This window comes from Stomoxys calcitrans, chromosome 5 (assembly GCF_963082655.1).
Source record: "Stomoxys calcitrans chromosome 5, idStoCalc2.1, whole genome shotgun sequence".
NCBI lineage: Eukaryota > Metazoa > Arthropoda > Insecta > Diptera > Muscidae > Stomoxys > Stomoxys calcitrans.
Genome location: NC_081556.1, coordinates 27703649 through 27721828, shown reverse-complemented (window position 1 = coordinate 27721828; position 18180 = coordinate 27703649). Strand labels below are relative to the sequence as shown.

The following is an 18180-nucleotide window of genomic DNA, read 5'->3' as shown; positions in this document are numbered from 1 at the left end:
GGTTCAGATTTAGATATGGCTCCCATATATATGTTCGTCCGATTTTGAGAAATATTGCAATAAAGAGTTAATTTGTTAATCGATTCTCTCGAAATTTGGCAGGAAGGATTTTCTTATGACTCTCGACATTACTGGTGAATTTCATAGAAATCGGCCCAGATTTAGATATAGCTGTCATATATGTATATCGATTTCCACTCCAAGGGCCATTGCAAGAGCATTTTATACCCTCCACCATAGCATTGGGTATACTAATTTCGCCATTCTGTTTGTAACACCTCGAAATAAGCGTAAAGCATATATATATTCTTGATCGTCATGTCATTTTAAGTTGATCTAGCCATGTCTGTCCGTCCGTCTGTCTTTCGAAAGCACCATAACTTTCGTAGGAGTAAAGCTAGCCACTTTCAACAACTGTGCTAAGTACCATTCAAATCGGTTCATAACCTGGTATAGCTGCCATATAAACCGATCTTGGATCCTGACTTTTTGAGCCACTAGAGGGCACAATTCTCATCCGATAAGGCTGAAATTTTGCATAAGGTGTTTTGTTGTTGTTGTTGTTGTAGCAGTGTGTTTTACACCGAGACGGCAGCCCTTGCCGATGGAGGATTCCATCGGGTCAATCCGGTACGTACAACCGGCTGCCATGGGATTGTTATGTATGTATGTTTGCATAAGGTGTTTTGTACAGTGCTAAGTATGAAGCAAATCGGTACATAACCTGATATTGCTGCTATATAAACGTATCTGGGATCTTGACTTCTTGAGTCTCGAGAGGGCGCAATTCTTATCTGATTTTGCAGAAATTTTGTACAACGGCTTCTCCCACGACTTTCAACATACGCGTCCAATATGGTCTGAATCGATCTATAGCTTAATACACCTCCCATATAAACCGATCTCCCGATTTTGCTTCTTGAGCCCCTTCAAGGCGCAATTCTTATCCGAATGAACTGATATATTACACAATGACTTCTACAATGTTCAGCATTCAATTCATTTATGATCCGAATCAGACTATAACTTGCTATATATTCTTATTCATTATTCTTTGTGGAGGGTATATAAGATTCGGCCCGGCCTTACGCTTATTACGCTATTACTTGTTTTGACTAATCTTGCCAACATTTTGCTCAACTCTTCCCCCGACGACTGGGTTCTCAAGATTCAGTTCGGCCGAACTTAGCACATTGTCACTTGTTACTGCTCTCCATGGCGGCAATTGTGACTTCGATGTTGTGTTTCCCCTTATATTTCAGTATGAATGCTGCCAATACCTACTTTTACCAAATTTCCTTATTTTAAAATCGTCAACATCTGGCAACATCTTTTTAGAAAAGCTTTTGTCTTGCGCCCCAGACGCCCACCATACGATCACAAAAAAACATAACAAATGAATGCTGATCGTCTACGTCAACGGCGGCACCAAGAAGAGTTTTTATTTGTTTAAAGAAAACAAAAGTAAATAACAAACATTTAAGTGAAAAAATCGATCAAATATAATGTGTAAAGTGAAATTTTATTATGATTTAATGTCGCAACCCTCCAGAGCCATGTGGATTGCATTAAAAATGAGTAAAATTCCATATGAAGACCGGCCGGTGGCTCTAAGAAAATGTAAGTGCATTTTAGTTTTGTTTTCGTAGTGGGGGAAGGGTTGAAGATGATAAACAATAGCACTATTTAGTGTGTATACTGAATCGTGACCGGATTTGAGGTTTCAAAGGGCCCAGAGAAAATTGAAAAGACAAATCAAGGGGTAAGCAAGATATGTGAGTGATGTGTGTGTAAAGCAACGAAGTTAATCTTGCAACGTGTGTAAAGCAACGAAGTTAATCTTGATAGCTTGTGTCGTGCCATTATTTTGACTTTTCATTACCTTATACATCTTTTTATACCCCTTAACATGGGATGGGGGTATACTTATCTAGTCATTCCGTTTGTAACACCTCGAAATATTTGTCTAAGACCCCATAAAGTATATATATTCTTGATCCTCTCGACGTTCTGAGTCGATCTAGCCATGTCCATAGTTTTCTGTACCAAGTACGGTCTAAATCAGTCTATAACCTGATATAGCTCCCATATAAACCCATCTCCCGATTTGACTCCTTGAGCACTTACAAGGCGGAATTTTTGTCCGACTTGGCTGAAATTGAGCATGTAGTGTTTTGTTGTGACTTCCAACAACTGTGTCAAGTACGGTCCAAATCGGTCTAAACCTGATAAAGCTCCCATATAAACCGATCTACCGATTTCACTTCTTTGGTCATTCATGCCGCAATATTTGTCCGATTTGGCTGAAATTTTGCATGTGGAGTTCTGTTACGACTTCTAAAAACTGTGCCAAATACGCTCCAAATTGTTCTATAACTTGACATAGCTCCCATATAAACCGATCTCCGGGTCATCCTTATTCGGCTTCTAGAAGCTTTCATTTTTGCTTGTTTGACAGAAGTTTGATATGTAGAATAAGATTCAACTTCAAATAGATTTATTTTGTATAAATTTTTATCAGAATCCATAATGGTGGGTTCCCAAGATTCAGCCCGGCCGAACTTAGCACGCTTTAACTTGTTATTATTACATACATAAATTTTTTCCCATGAACATTCCATTAAGGAATAGGGGATATTGCTCTCTTATTAAAGAGTGTCGTCCTATTCAAGTTTTAGCTCAATGATATGGGCCTCCCTTTTTAGGTCGAGTTTGAAAGGCGTGCCGCTTAGCGACACCACTTGTTAGAGAAGGTTTAACATGGCTCGTTGGTCAATGCGATATTTAGGGAGTGCTTCATTAAACCCATTCCCCTAGAAATTGGGGGATATCCGAAGGGGGGTCGGGCCCTCCCCCTTTCCCCAATTTTCAAAAACGCCAGATCTCAGAGATGGGTGCACCGATTTAAGCGAAATTTTGTATGCCACATGGTACCCCAAAAATACGAAGCTGGTATAAAACAATATGAGATTTAAATGAAAGGTATTTGAGAGTAGAGTATGAATGTGATATTTAAAATTGGGTCCAAGTACCTTGGGACAGTCGTCCCAAGCCCAAACCGCTCAAAAATCAAAGTGGACTTATCGGGCCTCAAATGAAAGGTATTCGGGAGTAGAGTATGAATATGATATACTAAATTGGATCCAAGTATCTAGGAAGCCGCCGCGAAAGTAGTGCCCAAAATCAATATGGAACCGGGACAATATGGAGTTAAAATGAAAGGTATTCGGGAGTAGAATACGAATATGACGTCAGAAATTTAATTCAAGTACCTAGGGCGCCGCCCCAAGCCCAAACCGCACCAAAAGAACAGCCCAAAATCAAATGTGGACCGATCGGGACAATATGGGACTCTATTGAAAAGGTATTTGAGAGTAGAGTACATGTATGATTATCGAATATCAAAAATTGGGTGAACAACCAAAACCGTTCCAAGAAGGCATATTACACGAACATGATAATATGGGACTTAAATAAAAGGTATTCGCTGGTTCAAAAAAAGGTATTTGGTAGTAAATAAACAAATTGTAGTGGGGAGATACATATGGTAGTAAGTAAGAAACTTATTTTTCGCGTGGTGCTAATGAAAGCGTCGCAGAGCGGGCCGGGTACAGCTAGTCTATTATATAAAATTCAAAGTGTGTTTGTGTCTGTTTGTTAGTTTGTTCCGAATAGACTTGAAAACGGCCGAACCGTATTTCTTGAAATTTTCCCAGATTGTCTGGTTGGTCTGGAAGGAATAACAGGGTACATAATTTTTTAATATTCAATAGGCATATTGGACGATAGCAACAATATTGGGCTCAAATGAAAGGTATTAGGGAGTAGATTACGAATATTGTCTGGAAGGGGGGACCCTCCCCCTTATCCCAAAAGCACTACCTACAAATAAAAGTGGACCGATCAGGACAATAAGGGACTCAAATGAAAGGTATTAGAAAGTAGATAGAATTTGTTGATATCGGAAGGGGGCGGACTCTCCCCCTTACCCCAAAAGCACCACAAAAAATCAAAAGTGGGACGATGAGGACAATATGGGATCTAAAAGGAAGACATTCGAGAGTAGAGTACAAATTTTATATTAAAAATTTGGTCCAAGTACCTAGGGGGTCGCACCGACCCGAAAAATAAGTCAAATGGGCTTTTTGGAGATCTTGACAATATCAAATGGGAATATTTGCCAATCTTGGCTATATGAGGTACATATAAAGGGTGTGTTTTTGGAAGTATTGTAGATAACTAATTGTATTGGGAGATGCATATGGTATAAAGTAAAAAACATATTTTTTCTCGTGGTGTGAATGAAGGCGCAGCGGAGCGGGCCGGGTTTCAGCTAGTTCTACCATAAAGACGTTGGTAATAAAAGAAGCTCAATTCGCACATTGAAAATATATATATATATATCTATATATAAAATATTTTCATAAGTTTTTATATATTGTATTTTGGGTTTTCTAATAAGCACTTAACCACTTTCTTTTTAAATAAAACGCAAACCTTTTGGGATATTTCAAAAACTTTATTATTGGCTTGAAGTGCATTTAAAACATTTATGAATGGAATTCGACTTCGTCCATAACGCGGGCACGTTTGCATCTGTCAATACGTTGTACTCGAAACGGGCACTATGTCCCGTTAAATGTGGGCTCTAAGCTGTTCCAACATCGTCGGCTTGTTGGCATAGATCAATGACTTGACGTAGACCAAAGAAAATAGCCTATAGGTGTCAAATCGCACGACGAAGCAGCCAATTGCTGGGCCATTTCTTGAGATAACACGCTCACGAAACTTAATTTTCAATAAATCGATTATAACGTGTGCTGTGTGGCTTGTGGCATCTTTCTGTTGAAATCACATGTTGTCCAGATCCACATCTTCGAATTCAGGCCAAAAATAATCAGTGAGCATGGTGCTGTAGCGTTGTCCATTCACAGTAACGTGACGATTGGCATCGTTGTCGAAGGAGTATGGCCCAATGACGCCACCGGCATGCAAACCGCATCAAACAGTTATATTTTTTGGATGTAGTGTTGATTCGTAAATCTCATATAGATGACCAATAACGCATATTTTGCTTATTGACGAAGCCATCGTTCCTGAAGATGATGAACGCTCTTAAAGTAGCGGTCACTGACTCCGAATTTCGGTAGTAGATTTTTATGATGTGCAGACGATGTTCGTTCGTGTACTTTAATAGTGACAGTTCGTTGATTAGTGTAAGAGTAAGTTTACAAATTAAATTAAAAGTTGTCAAGTAGTTATAGGAAAACTCTTAACTTATATTTCAAATAATTGCAATAATGTTTCTTCCCGATCCCTCCTAGTGGAACATCGTTCTGAAGAGTTTAAAAAAATTAATCGTCTTCAAAAACTGCCTTGTATTGTCGATGGAGATTTTCATTTGAGCGAATCTATAGCGATTTTAAGGTGAGTTAACTTTTACCACTATGAACGAATCACTTATTTCAATTTGAAATTGTTAAAAATGTTCAGATATTTGGCCAAAAAAGGAGAGTTTAGTGAGCAGTTGTACCCCAAGGACATTACGAATCGTGCAAAGGTTGACGAATTTTTGGAATGGCAACATGTTGGTTTACGTTATGGCTGCTCTACCTATTTTGTGCATTTATGGCTTTATCCTATATCTGGACTGGCAGAAGTACCATCCGTTAAGAAATTAACAAAACTTCAAGAAGATATGGAGAATAGCCTTAAGTTAGTGGACAAAATTTGGTTGAAAAATTCGGACTTCGTATCGGGCAGTAAATTATCAGTGGCTGATTTATTTGGAGCTTGTGAAATTGAACAAATCAGTAAGTACTTATAAGTACACATAATATTAAACGGATTTAACATTTCGTTTTAAATTATAACTTCACAGAACTTGCGAAATATGATGTATCCGAGAAATTTCCAAACATTTCATCATGGCTAGCAAGAGTGCGGGAAGAAGCCAACCCATTTTATGATGAAGGTCATAAATATGTCAACAATTTTGCTAAAAAACTTTGAAAAAAAACTTCTAGACTTAAAAATTTAGTCTTATTACAAAAAATACCCTTGAAGTATTTTGAGAAAAACGTAAAAGATTTTTGCATTTATTAAATTAATATTATTAATCAACTTGTTTTATGTGTCATGTCTAAGGCCTTGCCTAAAATTAAACTATTAAAATCCTTTGCACGAATTCAAGTGCCATCTAACAAACTATACACTGCATTAGTCAATATCCAGTTTCCTAAACGAGCCATCAATGCCAAAGAGTGACTCTGAGTTGAGCGGTCGGCCAGGACGTAGTTTTTCATTTGTACAATACTCGACTTCTTCATCGAAGTATGCTTTGTATTCTAATAATTTCTTTTCCCAGGTGTTGACGACATCTGCAATAGTACCATTGCTACCACCATATTCAGCCGGCAAGCATTCTTGAGGAATATACTGATATAATGATTCATATTTGGAATGAATGTGGAACTAAATGTACAAAGCAAAAGCATTAGAAGATTTTTGATTACTTGAAACTCAATAGTTGATATACTCACTCTCTGTTTAATTTTATCGCTCATTAAACTTTTGGCAATGGCTAGTAATTTTTCGGTACCTGTGGGAGCATTAACAAAGTGAAACCCCTTAGGCCTATAAGGCCATGCTTTATCGCCCAAGACGGCAAGTTTTTTAACCAGCACAGCATCAAATTGGAAAATGTGGCCTGCGGAAACATCCTTGAGATCGATAATTTCTACAAAACCCATTACCATAGCATTATCATCTTCACGAAATTGTATCTCTCCCAGCATCGTGCTCAATTTAACAACATCAGCCAGGCTATGATTGTCCGTATTATAGTAACCATATCGTGATATGTGTATACGGGGGCCTGCTTCGGTCAATGGTTTGGGTAAGCGCAATAAACAGCTGTAAAAAAAAATAAAAAGAAAAAAGTTATTCAAGTGAAATTGCTATTCCAATGCCCGGTGTGCCTGGCGACACACTAAAGTGTTTGCGGACCCCTTTTGACTTGGTGCTAATTGTACCTTTGTAACACCTCGAAATGTTTATGTAAGACCCCATAAAGTCTATATATTCTTAATCGTCGTGACATTTAAGTTGACCTACCCATGTCCGTCCGTCTGTCTGTCAAAAGCACGCCAACTTTCAAAGGAGCGAAGTTTGAAATTTGAAATTTTGCGCAAATACTTATTATTAGTGTAGGTCAGGTGGGATTGCAAATGGGCCAAATCGGTTCATATTTTGGTATAGTCTTTTCCGATTTGGCCAAAATTTTGCAACTTGCGTTTTGTTACGACATCCAACAACTGTGCCAAGTATGGTTAAAATCAGTCTATAACCTTATATAGCTGCCCTACAAACTAATCCGTCATACATTCGTAACCTGATATAGCTGTCAAATAAACCGTTCTTCTGATTTGACATCTTGAGCTTCTGGAGGGCGAAATTCTTATCCGATTTGACTTTGGAAGTGGTATTTTTCTATGACTTGAAACAGCCATGACAAGTATGGCTCATTTCGGTCTATAATTTCATATAGCTCTTATATATTTTAAAAAAATCTTTCAAAGAACTTGTCACGTGCGATCCATTGTGGAGCGCTTAAGATTCGACCCAGCGAACTTAATGAGCTTTAACTTAAAATAATTTATATTGGTTTTTAACTCTCAAATACCTTTCATTAGAACCTGATATTATCCCGTTGGGTTTATATGTCCATTTGCGGAATAATTTTGGGGTGGGGCGCCTCCCTGAGAATTGAATTGATTTTCGTATCCTCAAATAACTCTCGTTTCCCATATTGCCCCGAGCGTGTCCGTTTTTGATGGTTTTTGGGGTGAGGCGGCCCCCTTGACACTTAACCCAAAAATTTTTATACAAGTTTCCTAATCTACTTCCTCATACCTTTCTTGTGCGTCCCATATTGACCCTTTCGGTTCATATGTATATCCGTTTGAAGTTTTTTGCGTTTTCGTTATCTGTTTAACCCTTAACTTTTGAAGCAGTAAAGCTAGACGCTTTAAATTTTGAACAATTTCTTGCTATTAGTGTAGGTCATTGAGCTTAAAATTGAATCGGACTGCACTCATTGATAAGTTAGAAGTTTGCCCCTTATGGGCTTGCTTATGGGTAAAACTTTCATTTGAGTCCCATATAGACATGGTCGGCTAATATGCCCATTTGGGGGTACTTGTGGGTGGGGCGACCTCCCATTACTTGGACCTAATTTTTTATGCCATATTTGTTATCTACTGTGGAATACTTTTCATTTGAGGCCCATATTGACATGAACGTCGAATATATCTGTTTAGAGGAGTTTTTGGGTTGGGAGGCCCGCTGGGTACTTGGACGCAAATTTTAATACGATATTCGCTTACTAGTCTCCAAAACCTTTCATTTGATACCCATATTGTGCCTATCGGCCCACTTTTGGTTTTGGATGGGGTTTTTAGGTAAGGGGGAGGGACCGCCTCCATCCGATATCTAAAAATTATATAGCCTATGTTTCCTTCCAGGCAAACTTACACAATCTGTGAAAATTTTAAGAAAATCGGTTCAGCCGTTTTTGATTCTACGGAACAAACAAAAAACCCGAGTCACATATAGTCATGATGATATGCCCATTTAAAGCCTTTTTGGAGGGAAGTGGGACCCTCTATACTTCCATCTGGTTTTGTATGTCAGATTCGTAATCTACTCCCGAATACCTTTCATTTGAAACCCATATTGAAATGAACGCCCAATATGTCTGTTTGAGGGGAATTTTAGGATTAGGGTGGCCCGATGGGTACTTAGATCCAATTTTTAATACCATGTTCGTATGCTATTTTCCAATACCTTTTATTTGATACCTATATTGTCCCGATCGGTTCACTTTTGATTTTGGTTTGGTTGTTTTTGGGTAAAGGGGAAGGTTCCGCCCTCTTCCGAAATCAACAAACTATAAAGCCTATTTCTATTTCCTGACCATATTCGCAATCTACTCCCGAATACCTTTTATTTGCGTCCCATATTGTCATGATCGTCCAAAAAAACTATTTTAGGGGGTTTTGGGGTTGGGGCGCCCCCCAGTTACTTGGACCTAATTTTTAATAAGAAATTCGTTCTCTACTCCTGAATACCTTTCATTTGAGTCCCATATTGTCCCGATCGGTCCACTTTTATTTTTGGGTAGTGCTTTTGGGGTAAGGGGGAGGGTCCCCGACCGATATCAAAAAATTATATAGCCTATGTTTCCTTCCAGACCAACCTACACAATCTGTGAAAATTTTAAGGTAATCGGTGTATACGGAACAAACAAACAAACACAAATTCAATTTTACATATAAGATTAAATTTCAAAATTTGCCCATGAACATTCCATTAAGGAACATGGGCGGCCTTTTCTTGTAGCCGAGTCCAAATGGCGTGCCATAATGCGACACCTATTTGGGGAGAAGTTTTTTAATGGCAAATTACCTCAAAAATGTCGACAGCATTAGAAGGGGATAACAACCGCTGAAAATTTTTTGCTGATGTTATCGCCAGGATCCGAGCCCAGCGTCATAGGCAGACATGCTAACCTCTGCGCTACGGTGGTCTCCATACGACTATACGAGTATATATACAGATTAAAGATTTTCTTAAAACTATTACTGCAAAGAAAACATTCTAAAATTTTAATTTTATTTTATTTCTGTAAAAAGTCAAACTCTATTCTTTCTATTTGAAAAAGTTCCCATAATCATTCCGTTGAGGAACAGCGGAAGACTTTCCGAATGTCAATAAAATCTGTTCGATTCATTAGAATTCGAAGATGACCGTGGTGCAGAGTTTGGGATGTCCGACGCAGAACACAGTTCGTTTGAATTCGACAAAACTTATTAGTCTACATTTCCTTTGGCTGCTAATTTAACTAACATTTTTTCGTGAGTGCAAACATAATCAATTCTTGCTTACTTACCCTTGTCTCAGTATAGCAATGGATTTATCATTCACAAAACGATTTTTATATAATTCTGGCACCGCATTACGCATTGCATAGAAGCAATCAATTTTGTGTTTGGCCTTTTCTAGACTGTATTTACACCCACGCAAAAATGCCACCAATAATTGATCATCTGTGCGTGCTTTTAAATGTGGCTGTTTGCAGATCCACTCTCGTAGCATTGCAATATCCGAATCAATGCGTTCGGGAACTTCACCCAGTTCGCGTTTTGCATTCTCAGCTAATTGATCAGATAAAGGGCGGATTTTTGACATGTTTTTCTGTTTTGGCTGGAAAAAAAATAAAATAAATAAATAAAATGATACCATATAAGTAAATGATCGATTAAAAGTCATTAAGCATTGAGTGAATGAGTGACTGGGTGAACGTTAAGCGACAATGTCATTGATAGGATAGTACAAAATATGGGTCGATTATGAAAACACTGAGTGTAGTTAAAGGCCTTGGCTTTCTAACACCAAATCTATTTGAATTTCGTAATAGAAAAAATGTGTGTTTATCATAGTTACTCATACTGGGGAAAAAGACATACCGAAACTTCCCCTTGGCTAACTAGTTTAATTTATTTTCCATTTGGCGTTTGTTTTCGCGGCGTCACTCTAAGGCTTGTGAATCAATTTCACGAACAGAAATAAATTTAGTAACTTGTCATCGTTAGCGCGCGCATTGCCTACAAACATACAAATTTGCCATAGAATTGATAAAACTTAAACTTATCTAAATAACAGTGGGGGAAAATTAGAACACTCACCCACTCACCTCACCTGCGTTCTCATTGAGGTGGCTAATGTCTTACCCCTTAACACCTGTTGTCTGGCAAAATTATAATGTATTTTGATTGAGTGAGTTGAGGATCGTGTTTAGAACAGCGAAGGGAAATATCGTTTATAATTCAAAGTTCACAGGAAACTGACAAAAATGCAGTTGTTGATAGGTATGGGGTTATTATTAATATATTTATATTTATCTATTTATAAGTCCATCTATTTTTGAAGACCTATCCTTATGTTCTTCAAAAAAAATAGATTACTTACCTAATTTCAACCAAATTCAACGAAAATTACGAAATTTAAGAAGTCATTATGGGGGATGGGTTCATATGTGGCTAAATCTATTTATGTACCTATTTTTTTGGTGTAATGTTTAAGGGCATACAAGTAATTGACAAATCAAATTGCATCCAATTAGAACAAAAATTGAGGCTATATCCAAATCTTAACTCATATTGACCATTAGGAATCCCCAACGATCTACATTCATAAGAAGTAACTTGGTTTCGACATACCGAGGGACGCTCACGGCTAGTTCTACTTAGATTATCAAGCCCATAAGGTAGGTAAGGTTAGGTTGAATGGGTCGCCCACCAAAGGTGAGTTCACTCGGAGGCCAGTTTGGCCCATTGTGGGACCCTAGAGAGAGAGAAAGGGAAGAATAAGGAAAATGTGAGACCTCGTACTAGAGGTTATACACGAATAAAAGAAAAAGACAGGAGAAGTGGAAAAACCTGAGCGGGAGGTGAAGAACCGCAAGTCTCTACGCAAGCAGGGATCTACCTATGCCATAGCTTGTGGCAACCCCCGTCGGAACCATCCTGCTCCCTCAACAAACCTCAGGAGAGATACCAGAGGTACGCAATTACTAATCTATCTACGCCAGAGCTTGTGCCACCCCTCCCCCGTCGGAACCATCCTATTCCCTCAACAAACCTCGGAAGAGATACCAGAGGTACGTTTGCAAGTTCATCCAGATCGCAGAAGAAACGACTCCCCAGAAAGGAGAGCCTACGTCTCTGCAGACCCGGACAGGAACACAGCAAGTGATCAATATTCTCATCCTCATCGAGGCAACTCCTACAGAAGTCATTGTGCGGCATCCCGATGCGCGCCGCCATGAGGCCTATGGCACACTGCAATGGCACAGACCTCTGCCTGAAAGACTATACACTCGTCCGGCAGTCTCAGAGACATACTGATATTGATCAGGGTAGACACCCAATCCAGACCCTGACTCCATCTTGGAGCCATCTGTGTAGTTCGAGGTCTCATCCTCCTCAAGTACACCATCCGACCTCCATTCGTTCCTCTTAATCCAGTCCCCGACTCCATCTTGAAGCCATCTGTGTTGATTGAAGTCTCATCCTCATCAAGTACACCATCCGCCCTCCATTCGTCCCTCTCAGGAAAACGAATCGCGAATGCCTTCACACCAGTCGGCGGAGGAGCCCGGTAGTCGGAGATCCTCCTCAGTCTACCCTCCGTATCCATATCGCCAGGAATCGAGCAGGGCCGCAACCAACCTCCTTCAGCATGCCGAGCTCTCTCGGCAATAGCGCGACCCTGGCGGGGCAATTCCAAATATAGGCCCCAATGGGCTGAATATCAAGCATCGCCTCCAGGCCTTCCTGCGGTAAGGATCTCTGCGCCCCTGTGATCCCGACGCATGCCAGTCTCTTGACCTTCTCGAACTCTTTCGCACGCGCCCTCATCCCTACGGCGTCCTACCATACCACCATAAGGTAGAGTTGGTATGTGTTTCTTTGGCCTTCTCCAAGACCTGGTGACATGTAGTTATATGGGGGAAAAGGGGGAAGCTCTGCAGCATAGTCGAGAAGGTTCAAGCCTTTAGCTGTAAGCTGGCGTCTCTCGTAGTTTGCAAACTCTATGGTACAGCTCGAGATTACAAGCATGGCAAAGCTGTTGACACTACGAATTAGGTTTATGTGGGGTCATTATTCATTGACGACTTGGGCCTCGTTGTCTCGGAGAGCGAGATTTGGAATGAACGCACTGAGACCTTTTTTGGACCTTGGGAAAGATTCAGGCTAGACGGGGCCGCACGGGACCATAGGATGGGGGTATACTAATTTCGCTATTCCATTTGTAACACCACGAAATATTGATCTAATACCCTATAAAATATATATGTTATTGATCGTCTTGACATTTTAAGACGATCTAGCTATGTCCGTCCGTCTGTCTGTCTAAGCACGCTAACTTTCGAAATAATAAAGCTAGGCACTTCAAATTTTACACAAACACTTCCTATTAGTGTAGGTCGGTTAGGATTTTAAATGGTCCATAGCTCCCATATAAACCAATCTCCAGATTTTACGTCTTAAGCCTCTTTAAGGCACAATTCTTATCCGATTTTCCTGAAATTTTGCACAATGACCTCCAAGTTACGTGCCAAGTATGGTTTAAATTGGCCCAAAACTTGATATAGCTCCCATATAAACCGTTCTCCCCATTTTACTTCTTGAGCCTCTGAAGGACGTAATTCTTCCGATATTGCTGCAATTTGGCACAGCCACTGTATCCATAACCTTCAACAAACGTGCCAAATATGGTATGAAACGGTTCATAATCTGCTATAGCTCCCATATAAACCGATCTTCCGATTTTATTTCATGAGCCTTTAGAGGACTTAATTCTTATCAGACTTAGCTGAAATTTTGCTCAGTGATTTATTCTATGCGCTCTAAATATCGTGTCGAATATAGACTGCATCGGTCCATGTTGTTGTTGTTGTTGTAGCTCTTTGTTGCGTTCTATCCTTCGTCTGCTTGATTCTGTTGATCCAGGAACTCTGCGAGTAAGATGGGCTGTGTCCAGAGGGAACTGGGTCTGGTTGGGCAGCTAAACAGGTGACGTGTGTCGTGTGGTTCCCGGTCACAAGTGGGACATAGATCTTGAACGTTTGCATCAATCATTGCTCTGTAGGAATTGAGGCGGCCGCATCTGCCGGCACAAAATTGAGCCAGAACTACTCTGGTTTGCCGGGGGAAGTCAATTTCTTCAGGTGCTACTGGAGATGGTCGTTCTCCAAGGACTACAATCACCCGGTAGCTATTTACTGCATCTGCTACCATGGCTGCATGAATGTTGTCTAGACCCGCTTGATCTAGAGGTTCTCTCTCATAGCGCTGAAACTCACGCTCTAGATCATATAGATCTACCATAAGGCTTCTGGGAGGTGGATTCCGATCCACAAGATGATCGGTATCCACCGCCTGCGACAACAGCCCAAAAGGTTTTGCTTAGAATGCATGTAGTTAGTCTTCGCACTGGTAGGATCTTTGTCTCCTGATGGAGGTGGTCCACATGAGAACTGAGGAGACAGCCGGAGGCGTCATTCTGACAGATCAATATATTATTCCACTGCGTGTTACAAAGCTGAAAGGACCACACTGGTGCTGCATAACTTACCACAGACCGATGGATGGTTTGGCACCACGAATGAATTCGTAACTTCAAAACCCACTTCGGGACCAATTTTGTGGGGTCTATCCCTTCCCCAAAACACCCCACAAACTGCAATTATTTACTGACGATCGCAATATGGTAAAGGTATTTGGAAGTAGAATACGAATCTGATATCCAAATGTGTGACCATGTATTTAGGGCATCGCCTCATTCGCAAAACACCCCCCACGGAGTACAAATTTTGGGACCAAGTGTTTGAGGACGTCTCATCCCATAAACTCCCCTTAAACCAATGACAATGTGGGGTTTAAATAAATGGTATTTAAGAGAAGAACACGATGCTGATATTTTTTCAGGGCGAAGTGTCTAGGGGACCACCTCACCCCCGTTAACACCCCTAAATCGGACATCATGACAATATCGGTCTGAAATACTGTCATGATGTCCGGGCACGTCCCCGGGGGGTCATTTTATCGCCACACCTATGGGTGACCACCATTAATGACCTATTAGGGATGCTGACTGAGGAGGGATTTAAACCAGTCTGCTATGCAGACGATGTTATAATACTTCTAAGGGGTAAGGATCCGAACGAGCTATGTAGAAGGGTCGAAAGGGTCTTGCATATGGCATATGACTAGGCTAGACCCAGAGGTCTCAATGATAACCCAGAGAAGACTGAAATATGCCTGTTCATGAGGAAGACGAAGGTGACCCAATTTAACGCACCACGTTTCCTCAATAAGATGATTTCGATATCTGACAAGGTCAAATACTTAGGTGTGATCTTGGACAGGAAACTGAATTGGAAGTGTCACATTCAGGAGCGTACTGAGAAGGCTCACAGATGTTGGGCACTATGTAGACGGGCAGTAGGCTCGAAATGGGGCCTGAATCCGAAGATAGTCCACTGGCTCTACAGGAGTGTGATTAGACCAATACTTACTAACGCCTCAGTAGTTTGGTGGACTACTATGGAGAAAAGGTGCAACATAAGGACCATACTACAGGTTCAGAGAAGATGTTGTTCTCTGCGAAGCGATGAGGACCACGCCCACTAGGGCACTGGAGACTATTCTAGATATCCGACCCATTGACATACAGATTAAGTGAGAGGCAGCCACTGCGGCTATGAGACTTACAGCGATGGGAGAATGGATTGAGGATGGGAGCAGCTCATTTTATCGTGGTATAATCTAGACGACGATAGGAAACCTGAAAGGAAGGGAAGAGGTTTCCGATCGGATACCTGAGATGAACCTTGAAGTCGAGTGCGAGGCACTGCTGCCATCGGAACAGTCTTGGATTAACGGAACCCTAGTATTGCCATCTAGAAGATCATGTTACACGGATGGATCAAAGCTAGAGGACAGAGTGGGCCTGTGGGTATACATTGAGAACCCAGGGACTGAGATCTGTTTTAGACTGACTGACCATAATACGATTCTGAAGGCGGAGATCCGGGCGATCACGGAATGCGTTAAGTGGTGTGGTGCTAACGCGAGGACGTCGAGTGTGAACATCTTTACCGACAGCAAAATTGCCATAAGGGCAATAAAAACCAGGACGGTAAAGTCACGAATAGTCTTGCAGTGTAAGAAGGGGATTAAGGCCTTCTCTGAGGATGGAAAAAACCGCTTCGGTTGGTTGTCGGGCCATAACGGAGTAAGGGGAAATGAAAGGGCAGACGATTTGGCGGTGAAGGCCAGAGGACTGCCGTCAATAAACTTGGTTAACCCGAAGCCTTTCGGGTTGACGCAGTCCGAGTTAAGGGAGTGGGTGATGAATGCGCATGCAACATTGTGGAACAGTGAAACGGTCGGTAGGACGGCGAAAATCCTATGGGGGGATCCAGATCCAGGAAGCAATAAGGAGGTCAGTATAGCTATTGGTATCATAACGGAACACATAGGACTACGAGCTCACTTATGTAAAATCGGTGCGGCAAGTTATAGCATGTGCAGGACATGCGGGGAAGATGATGAGACATTGGAGCATTTCCTTTGCCATTGCCCGGCTGCCGCGTAGAAATTGACGTCCCAGTATGTGTCATTAAGATGTGACCAAAATTGTGGTTTTCACTGCCATAAAAGTCCATATATATCTAAATTAGGACTGATTTTAATGAAATTTTGCGCACGTATTGGAACGTCAGTTTAAACGTCTCATGTAAAATCGGGCGAAAATTTTTGATTCTACAGCCTTAAAAGGCCATATCGAATGGATATCTTAATCTAAACCGATCTAAATCTAAACCGATTTTCATGAAATTTTGCACACATATGAAGACGTCAAATAAAGCACCTCATGCAAAATTTTGTAAAGATGCACATACATTGAGACTTTACAAAAACGGATCCACACCAAATTTGGTAAAGATCGGACCAGCATTGTGGCTTCTACAGATTTAATAGTTCAAATCGGATGATAGATATATATGGGAGCTATATCTAAATCTAAACCGATTTTAATGAAAATTTGCAGATATATTAAGATCAGTACCAAAACAGTCCATGCCAAATTTTGTGCAGATCGGTTGAATATTGTAGCTACTACGGCCATTTAAGTGCAAATCGGGCGATACATATATACGGGAGCTATATCTGAAATTTTGATTTTTATGAAATTTTGCACACATATGTAGACGTCAAATAAAACACCCCATGCCAAATTTTGTAAAGATCGGACTAAAACTGTGGCTTCTACAGCCTTAAAAAGCCATATCGGATGGAAGATATATATAGGAGCTATATCTAAATATGAACCGATTTTTTTCAAAATCAATAGAGTTTGTGCTTGGGCCAGAAAAGTGATATGTGCAAAATTTCGTGATAATCGGACAACAAATACGACCTGCACCTTGATTACATGAATACATGGACTCACAGACGGACATGGCTAAATCGAATCAGAAAGTGATTCTGAGTCGATCGGTATAGTTATCAATGGGTCTAGCTCTTCTCCTTTTTAGCGTTGCAAAAAAATGCACAAATCTATAATACCCTGTACTACAGTTGTGGTGCAGGTTATAAAAATGTCTATGCATATCCTTAGTTTGGATTTGTAATAAGAATGTCATTTCAGTCTATCACACTTGCATGAATATTTCTGTGAGTGTAGCTGCTGTTTAAATAAGGAAGACATTGAAATGTTGATTTATACCGGTTGACTAAATCCGACATGGACTTAAGATTGGGAAAATCGTTAATAAACAAAACACAGGGAAGCCTTAATGTTTTGAATCTTTTCAACAGCTTCTGTAATTAAAGTATGCATTGTCTTTTGTATCTACCAGATTTTTCTTTGAGTGTAGTACTAAGGAATCTTGCTTAGCTTTAGATTTACAATATTTCAACTTAAACGATCTTAAAAATGTAATTACTTTATAACACATTCAATAAAACTTCAGGAAGATATTGTGGCGACTTCCTGTCATTTAAAATGTATCTTTCACTTAATTTATATAATTTTTGTTTTTTAATTACAGCTATAATTGTGCTTACACATGATGACACATACTTGTTTATTTAAGACAAAAAGTGTTTTTTTTTAATTTATTACTATCACTGTGTTTGTTAATCCGTATAATTTATAACAAAAAGGCAATATTCACGATGAGGATGCGTAGTGGAAGAAGCAACGTCTTGCGTTGCAAATGTTGAACTGACGGTTCGTTGGGCAACGAAGGTAACATTAGACCCCTCAACCAGCCAAATGGGTAGTGGCAGGTAGTCGTCAGGTACGTAGACATGGTAGGCAGCAAAAAATCCAACTAAAAAGTACACCTCTGTGTGAAGGCGGGTAGGTGGTGTCTGCCTGTTATAGATAAAACCCTAATACAAGTGTATATACATATAGAGATAGAATATCATAAATATATATCTACATGCATATATGTGTTCACAATAAATTCGTACATTTACAGTGGATTTCATTATCTTCCAGGTCTTTTGCTTTGACTTTGATTGTTGTTCGGCCAAA

General features: G+C 40.1%; 2 protein-coding genes across 5 annotated transcripts; one reads left to right on the top strand and one right to left on the bottom strand.

Annotated features, from left to right (window-relative positions):
* Positions 1-1389: 1389 nt before the first annotated feature.
* Positions 1390-6105, top strand: LOC106085656 (glutathione S-transferase theta-1). Of its 2 annotated transcripts, none has more exons than XM_013249982.2 (4): positions 1390-1620; positions 5325-5427; positions 5494-5813; positions 5882-6105. In XM_013249982.2, exons 1-4 carry the CDS (start codon positions 1506-1508, stop codon positions 6010-6012), a joined length of 669 nt encoding a protein of 222 aa, XP_013105436.1. In that variant the 5' UTR covers positions 1390-1505; the 3' UTR covers positions 6013-6105. The 2 variants fall into 2 exon arrangements, with proteins under 2 accessions (XP_013105436.1, XP_013105437.1); XM_013249983.2 differs by lacking the exon at positions 1390-1620 and adding an exon at positions 4441-5222.
* Positions 6029-18032, bottom strand: LOC106085655 (alpha-tocopherol transfer protein). 3 transcript variants are annotated; one of them, XM_013249981.2, is made up of 4 exons: positions 17703-18032; positions 9953-10266; positions 6543-6915; positions 6029-6474 (listed from the first exon to the last, which is right to left on the bottom strand). In XM_013249981.2, exons 2-4 carry the CDS (start codon positions 10249-10251, stop codon positions 6220-6222), a joined length of 927 nt encoding a protein of 308 aa, XP_013105435.1. In that variant the 5' UTR covers positions 10252-10266; positions 17703-18032; the 3' UTR covers positions 6029-6219. The 3 variants fall into 3 exon arrangements, with proteins under 3 accessions (XP_013105435.1, XP_013105433.1, XP_013105434.1); XM_013249979.2 differs by having other exon boundaries at positions 17719-18032; XM_013249980.2 differs by lacking the exon at positions 17703-18032 and adding an exon at positions 10530-10626.
* Positions 18033-18180: the final 148 nt, after the last annotated feature.

Bases quoted from the DNA above. Each gene is read 5' to 3' on its own strand.
- LOC106085656 (XM_013249982.2), top strand. From the start codon at position 1,506: ATGTGTAAAGTGAAATTTTATTATGATTTAATGTCGCAACCCTCCAGA. The intron at 1,621-5,324 runs GTAAGTGCATTT...GATCCCTCCTAG, and splicing joins GCCGGTGGCTCTAAGAAAAT to TGGAACATCGTTCTGAAGAG. The intron at 5,814-5,881 runs GTAAGTACTTAT...ATAACTTCACAG, and splicing joins TTGTGAAATTGAACAAATCA to AACTTGCGAAATATGATGTA.
- LOC106085655 (XM_013249981.2), bottom strand. From the start codon at position 10,251: ATGTCAAAAATCCGCCCTTTATCTGATCAATTAGCTGAGAATGCAAAA. The intron at 6,916-9,952 runs GTAAGTAAGCAA...TTTTTTTTACAG, and splicing joins ATTGCTATACTGAGACAAGG to CTGTTTATTGCGCTTACCCA. The intron at 6,475-6,542 runs GTGAGTATATCA...TTGTACATTTAG, and splicing joins GCGATAAAATTAAACAGAGA to TTCCACATTCATTCCAAATA.